The 8,079-nt window shown below is 34.0% G+C and overlaps 2 protein-coding genes across 2 annotated transcripts in view; both read right to left on the bottom strand.

Annotated features, from left to right (window-relative positions):
* Positions 1-3,611, bottom strand: part of LOC102596030 (protease Do-like 7) — a 21,076-nt gene extending 17,465 nt beyond the window's left edge. Inside the window, 6 exon segments of the mRNA XM_015313618.1 lie at positions 378-397; positions 400-413; positions 1,203-1,261; positions 1,796-1,930; positions 2,822-2,892; positions 3,009-3,611. Of these exon segments, the coding sequence (XP_015169104.1) occupies positions 378-397; positions 400-413; positions 1,203-1,261; positions 1,796-1,930; positions 2,822-2,892; positions 3,009-3,297 (588 nt within the window). The 5' untranslated portion in view covers positions 3,298-3,611.
* A 3,133-nt stretch (positions 3,612-6,744) lies between these two features.
* LOC102595690 (probable aquaporin NIP-type) lies at positions 6,745-8,079 on the bottom strand. The gene is made up of 5 exons (XM_006357716.1): positions 7,946-8,079; positions 7,627-7,851; positions 7,340-7,537; positions 7,184-7,245; positions 6,745-7,094 (listed from the first exon to the last, which is right to left on the bottom strand). Exons 1-5 carry the CDS (start codon positions 8,063-8,065, stop codon positions 6,896-6,898), a joined length of 804 nt encoding a protein of 267 aa, XP_006357778.1. The 5' UTR covers positions 8,066-8,079; the 3' UTR covers positions 6,745-6,895.

Genomic DNA, 8,079 nt, shown 5'->3' with positions numbered 1-8,079 from the left:
TCCCCCCCCCCCCCCCGCAAAAAAAAGGTTATCCTTCAGCTGTCCTCGTGTATTTGAGTATAAATTTCCACTGGTCCCCTTAACATCCTAGCCATCATACATTGTGTCGCCTGTCTACATTGATTCAAGAAGGTTTATCTTCCTATTAGCTTCCACTAGTCTATGAATAACTTTTGTATTCGAACCCCCTTCTTACAGACATGGTATCATAGATTTTTGTCCGTGCATGCTCCTTTAGTGTTCTAAGCCATTTCTTCTTGGCAAGTTACATGTTTGTCATATATATGATATAGTGCACTCTGAACAAACAAATGGAGCTAATTTATCAATTATGAGGGCTAAAAAGCTCAAAATTTTCTATTACAGAATCCACTTACTTGCATGTAGAATGTGTTAAGTCATTGTATCCATCCCTGCACCGAAAATTGGAGTTATCAAAAGGAATACATTGTGCTACCAAACATTTGCAATACAAAAAACAAAGTGGATTGCAGCACAAACACCACGGAGATGATTTCATCAGAAAATCATACAGAGGACATTCACCATAACACTAAAAACATGACTTCCTATACAAATGAAAAATGATAAGTTCATAGTTTCGTTATTTTAATTTAAAACAAGATCTTTTTTTATGACATTAAAACAAGATCATTTTAACATCCTAAAGCTTTAATTAGCTCATTGTATTTGGACAGTAAGGAAGTTCCCGACATGCAATAACACAAGCAACAGTCTACATTACATTGATTTTGAGGTAGGGCAATGCTAATGTGACATAATCATTGCACCCAAAACCAATAAGAGGAAAAGCAACACCTTAAAACAGCAGCAGCCAACAATTTGTGCTTAGCACTCAAATATGTAAGAATTTAATGCTAATAATCAGCTTCATCACATATCAGAACTAGAAAGCTCATCAATAGGAAAATCTTTCCAATTGGCTGCACAAAGTAAAACCCACTCTGATGAAAGAGATAGTAGACCATCAAAAAAGTAGCACAGTATGTATACAGAAGCATGTTTATAAGTTCTTTTGGGTTATAAAGAAAAAATGCTGAAAGAATGTCAAACACTTAATGAGATTCTTATGGCCATATCATTAAGGGGAATACATGAAATCTCCAGGGTGACTGAACATTTTAGGTAGACCATGACGACAACAACAACAATAACAACATTTTAGGTAGACCACGACATACTTTTTATAATGCGGAGCATCTCTGTCAAGTCGAGCAAGGGTTCCAGCTAAAATAGACACCTGCATAAATCCAGATTAAAGCAAAGAGAAATAGGATATGAAAATTTCTTAAAAAAATATAGCCCCTCAAAAACAATCAAAAGGATGCAACGAAAGGAAAGACAGAGCCATATGTCAGCATTCAACAATCAAAAGCATAGTTTACAAGCAGATTACACATCAAAGAGTTATGCATCCCCTCTACACGTTTTAAGTGATATCAGGCCTCCAAAGTTTTTCTCGAGTCATAATGCCTCCATCATGGGCATTTTTCGACAGGTACGCCACCTCCATCAAAGTTACTAAGAGTCGGAACACTCATTCCAGAAAGTTCTAACCCATTTACTGATTCTTTGAAGATGCTATAACGAGTAGGCAAAGTTTCATTTCATTCCCTTCTGATCAATTACAGGAAACATTAGTCATAATGTGACTGAATATGACAAGTTCAGTAGAATAATAATGTAAAAAGGTCCTTTCATGTAAAAAGTATTCCGCTTGGATACATCATTCATAAAGCAAGGTAGGGAAATGAATAAAACCTCATCCACATACCTTCTCTCCACTGTCATTACCAACAACCCTGATTTCTAGTCCTACACAAGCATCCTCCGGAGCAAGGGGAATCTCTTCATAGCTCAAAAATTGTATTGCAGCAGGATCATAACGGAAGAATCCGAAGTCATGAACCTAAAAGGCGATCAATAAGTTTCACTCATGACAAAATAAATAAGTATGGAATATGATTGTCAAGTATGCTTCAGCAATTCTCAATGTCCTTATAAACCTATGTATAACAACAAATAGGAGTCAACACAGACATAGTTCTTCTGCTTCATTTTGTATGGTACACTTAACTTCTAGTTTTTTTCATAAAGAATGACACATTTTTTATATTTGGAAACTCTTAACTTTTAAACTTTCCATGTTACCCTTAATGGCATGCGCTTATAGTCATAAAAATTGTCAAGGCATGTAAAAGGCTATAAGTTCTAACGGTAACTTTGGTATGTGGTAAAAGTTGTTCTTTCTTCTGTGTCCAGTCAAATATAGCCTAATAAAATGAAAATGCGGGAGTATCACTAAGTGTTTCTATTTGTTATGGAGACCTTTAGTATACTACTGGATTGGGTAGTGGAAGGAGGAGTTATGACTTATCATTTGTTAAACAGATATGGATATGGGTGTGAGTACCTGAAATAGGCACGAATAAAGTGTCCGAATCATCATTGCTTTCATAAAATTTCAAGGGACCCAAATAAAAGTAAAGGAGTCAATGCTTTGATCCAACTAAAAAATATACACAGACAATTACTCAGAATTGTTGAAAATTAACTCATTTTCAATTAACAAGGTGAATTCAATCCATTGTTATTTTAAAATGTGTAATAACTGACATCAAAGTTTAAAATCTAAATAATTCAATAACTGGCATCTTGAAAAATGTGTAGGTTGTACACAGTTATTTTGTTAGTGAAAGTATTGAGAAACATCTCAAAAATGAGAAGACTTGCATTATATATTCAGACGAGGAATATAAAACTGAAAAGATAGCAAAGACGAGCTTGAAAATGAACTCACAGGGTCTCTATAAATGGGATAGATTGGTATCTCTTCACGGTTCACAAACATAGCTTCAGCCACCACGGGTCCTAGGAAGCAAATAACAATCAGCACTTCCATCCGACAAAGAACTGAACTTGAAAAGATATATATTTAATTTGCCGACTTTTTCAGTTACTAAAAACAAATTAATGCTTGTTATCACCAGGTTTTACAACATGTCGATTTGTAAGAATAATCCCGCGACGCTTATCAACGACGAAGCCCGTAGCATAACTTGCACCAGCAGCCTCGGTGTCAAATGCTCGGCAAGCATTGGTCCGGAGAACGACGACGGCGGGAACCACCTTGTCAAGAGCCTTTCGCCAATCTTCTGTGGTAGCGAGACTCTCCTTGAACGGAGGATCTATATCCATAGACAATTCCTCCTTCATTATACTCGATTCTGGTCCCAATGCTTCCTCGGATCCTAACCTCTCCAGCGAATCGCCCATTTCGAAACCCTAACTTCCCTCTCGGAGTATCAATGACGCAAAGACGAAAGACGAAAATGCTACTTATGATGCTGAGATATGTTGCCGACTCCGATGGAAGGGGAGAGAATATTCCGGCGAGGATGAAGGATGCTGTTCTCAACGAGTATTAGAAGATCGGCGGCGAGTGCTTTATTCAGTCATTCGTTTTTCTTTCTCCGATGCTTTATGTACAGAATATCCAATTACCAAAAAAAACCTCTACTTTTGTTTTCTTCACGTGTGCTAAACCCCGTTATCTGTATTTTGGTAATCCGTAATTAAGAAACCATAACGGTCTCTGTGTAATGACCTCGCATATATAGTCCCTTAAACTTGTCAAAACTTATCAGGTAGACTTCTTGAATTTGTTGATGTGGTCAATTAAGTCCCCTCGTGATATTTTGGCAAATGACTGTAAATTATTATTTTTTATAATATTTCTTTGAAGATATCTTATAAAATCACTCGAATAAAATCATAAACTTAAAGAAATAGCAATAGAGCGGGAGTGCAGGACTAATGATATGCCGTGTGGGGTAGAGCAGATTGAAATAATCTTTTTAAAAATAATGTATGGCGGCGGATTTGGGGTAAAAAAATAAAACCTAAAAGTTGCTTTATTTATGAATAATGTTGAAAAAATGTCATAATGATTTTTGAACTATTGAAATAGGTTTAGAATGAACGCTTAATTATATATTAGTTTTTTAATTATCTCAAATATTATTGAATTTGGTCTCTTTAACTATAAATTTATTGATTTTAATTTTTTTTTAAGTATTCAAAAAAATTCTCAGGTTTGGTCTCCATCTATTTTACAAATATCGTAGTTATATTAACAAAACACATGTTTTCGTGAAATTAAATATTTTATTCATTTTTTCAATTGTTTTTCTCTCCCTGCTACTTTTTCTTCCAATTACTCTTATGAAAATAACTTAATCTTAACAATTCAAAATAAAATGTCCCCTTCTTTAGCAGTAACAATTCATACTCATTGTAAAAAAAATAAAAAAATCATATAAAATAAGTAAAATATTTGATCTTATTATTCAAATTTCTCTACGTAACATAAAGTAAACAGAATAATAAAATTGATCTATTTCAAAATAAAACAAATCAAAAAAAAAGTTGCAAATCTACATTTTTGTAAATTTCAACTTCTAAAAAATTAAACAAACTCCCTTTAATAAAGTCATTGGAGTACAAAAAAATTGGAATCAAACTATGTGAGTAAAAAAACTTTAAATTTTATCCTCATTGCAAGAAATTCATTTTTATTAAATATAAATAAATATCTCTCTACACCTAACGGGTAATAACTTTTTTCTTTTTATAATAATTTTAGCATTTTTCAAGTCATTAGCACAATAATATACTTCATTTTATCATCTATTGAATAAAAATCAAATTTTTTTCTCTTTCCTCCTGAATTTTATTTTAAATCATTGAGGTTAAGATTCTTTTCTTACACGTAAGTTGAAGAAAAAGTAGTGTGGAAAAAGTAACAATTGAGAAATGGGTTAAAATTTTAATTTCATGGATGCATGAATTATGTTAATATAAACCTAAACTATTCTTATAAAAAAAATCAGAGACCAAATCTGATAAATTTTTGAATACTTAAAGAATTAAAATTAGTAAGTGTATAGTTAAGGGACTAAAAATGATAAATATATAGTTAAGGGGTCAAATTTAATGACATTTTAAATCGTTAAAGGATTAAATCTGATAAATATTTAATTAAAAACATATTTTAGACCTACTCCAATTATTTAGGAACCATTTATGACTTTTTTTTAGTGCATAAAGTTCTTACAGTGGTATTTTTTATTTATTTTTGTTAGTGCAACCATAGAAAATTCCTTTTCATGACATTTCTAAAAAAAAATCACTCAAAGATCGATGTTTTCTCGTGAAAGTGATTTTACCTTTCTTTCTTGTTTTGTTTCTTTAACTAAAAAACTTAAAACAAAATTGCCCCCAACTTTATTTCAGAAGTGAACCAAATTATATTGGGCGAGTCAAAGCAAATTTATGAGGGGCGAGAAGGGTTTAAAACACATGAAAATACAATATGGGGTAAAGTAATTACTTAAATGCATGTTATGTTGTAGTATTACGAATTTTATCAAATTTTGGTACGTCAAGATACATGTATCTCGGGATACAAGAACTCAAAATTAGGTTAATTTGTTCTAGATACACTATATTCAAGTGGATTTGCATGTATCTAGGATATATAGACAAATCTTGCGCCCTCGCTCGATGCATCACACGAGCCTCCCTCTCATCTCACTCACTCTATTATCTCGCTCGCGTATCTGGGATGCATTACACTAGATACATGTATACTAGATTTTTTGTTAGTGTTATTGAAACAACACCATTGTTTGCCACGTTGTTGATATTGGGTTTGTGTTCAGTGTACCGCTCTTTTTATATATGAAATTCCAACTTTTTTTAGCCCTTTTTCGTTTGTGCATTCTCATGCTTTCCGTCGGTCAACAACAACCTAAATCTATACTTCTTCACTACTCGTACAGGCTTGACGGAGTGAAGTTGTATTGAGGGAATTGTTTTGTCTCAATCAATCAAGTCCCATAGATTTCTGATAGGAAAGAAAAAGCCCAATTACAAAATTAAAAAAAAAAAATGTACACGAGCGTCCTCCTACATTGTCTCCTAGTACAACATACTCAAGAAAACAGTAGAACGTATTGATTTGACCCCATAAGCGGGGCCAAACATGTTACCGCCATAAGCAAAACCCCGTATAGAATCTCATAATTGTTCCAGAGCTACTAGAAATAGATTCTTTAACCAAAAAGAATTCAGTTCAGATGGAGGATATCTATACATAAGTTTTCGACCAACTTGAACCGATCCATAACATGATTCCATCTGTCCTGAATGAGGGAATTAAGGCGGGTATAGTCGAACTGAACTGCTTGATGATTTGAAAATCTTCTCACTTTCCTAATTTTATAGAATTTCAAGTTTGAAAAAAAAAGAAAAGACCTAGCCCACTCCTACCCTCCATCTTTCTAGGATTGGGTTGGGTTGGGTTGAGCATTTTCAGGCCCTTCCAAATGAAGGGTCGGCCCGCCCTAGCCCATCAAATTTCTTGGCTCGCTAGGCTTGGGCCGACCCTTTTTGACAGCTCAGAATGATCAATAGCATTACACAAATCACAACAGAATATTTTAAGAGAGAATTAAGAGAACATATAATATAAGATTAAAGAACCATTTCCAAGTTGAAACATTAATAAATTGGAAATGACATATACCTACATTTATTCTCCTACGATAATTAAAAAAAAAACATCTACATCTGTTTTTCAACCGTCTCCAACCCTAGCAGATCTAGGATATCAGATCACTGATTTACTTATGAAAGAATTGTAATATATATGAGATCAAAAAAGAAATTTGGGGTGCAACTACAAAGAAGTTGCAGCAAAAATATCTCAAAAATGTGAAAATTACAGTGTTGGTGGTGGCCTAGTAATCAACGAAATATATCTAATATAAGTGGGACGCTCAAAAGTATGCTAAATATATTTGATTTGCTCTTAGCTTCGAAGGGACGATACACTTTTGGTGAGCTCATTGAGTGGTTTGTCCGTTGATCGAATCAAATTGTACACAAACGCTCCGGCTAGGGTTCCGACGATTGGACCAACAATATATACCCAAAGACCTTTGTAAACATGCCTCACTAGTGCTGGACCAATACTTCTTGCTGGATTCATTGATGCTCCTGAAATTGGCCTGCATTTTTAATTTGATTAGATTTTTGCCAAAGAAAGGTTAATTTTTTAATTTTTTTAATTGAGTAAAACAGTTAATAATTAGCATACCCTGCTACAAAAACGTTCAAGGTTATGGTCATTCCCACAGCTATCCCAGATACATGTCCAATCTGCAAGAGTAACACATAGTATAAATTAAACAATCAATGCAGTTAACTTGATATAAGTATTAATGACTGATTTTACATATAATCTATAGCATACCGCTCGTTCATCTGTACCAACGCCTGAAATGACGAACATAAGAAGGAAAGAAATGATGATTTCGGCAGCAAGTGATTGGACATTAGATCCAGTTGGAACTGTACCAAAATAAGCTTGAGGAGTTACATCAAACATTAGAGACAGAGTTCCACTAGCCAGAGTCGAGCCCATTAGTTGAGCTATTATGTACAAAGGTACCTGCAACACATTCAATTATATTTTAGCGATAACAATTAATTTGATTATTATATACTGTCGATGCACAAAATAAAATTTAAGTTACATACTTCTTTCCAAGGGAAGCGACCGAAGACGCTGAAAGTAATAGTGACAGCTGGATTAAAATGTGCTCCTGATATATGTCCAACAGTGTAAGCCATGACCATAACAATAAGTCCCCATGTTACACATATCCCTGGAAACGTAACGGTCCCACCATAAAGCTTGTTCACTACAACTGAACCACACCCCGCAAATATAACAAAATACGTCCCTATGACCTCCGCAATCAACTGCAAAAATTAGCTCATCATGATCCAACTCATCAAATAAATCTACGATTAATAAAACTACTCGATACTGGAGCATTACAAATTATTTAAGTACCTTTTGACCGAGGACAACGACGGCAGGCGATGAACAAAATCCAACCTTGTTATTGGAGGCTACTTGGACATTACCTTCTTCCATATTCTGAGTGATTTGATCTTCTTTATTTGACACCATTGTTGTTTTTTCAA

This window comes from Solanum tuberosum, unplaced genomic scaffold (assembly GCF_000226075.1).
Source record: "Solanum tuberosum cultivar DM 1-3 516 R44 unplaced genomic scaffold, SolTub_3.0 scf00244, whole genome shotgun sequence".
Classification (NCBI taxonomy): domain Eukaryota; kingdom Viridiplantae; phylum Streptophyta; class Magnoliopsida; order Solanales; family Solanaceae; genus Solanum; species Solanum tuberosum.
Note: the sequence above shows the minus strand (reverse complement) of the source record. Positions and strands in the feature narration are given on the sequence as shown.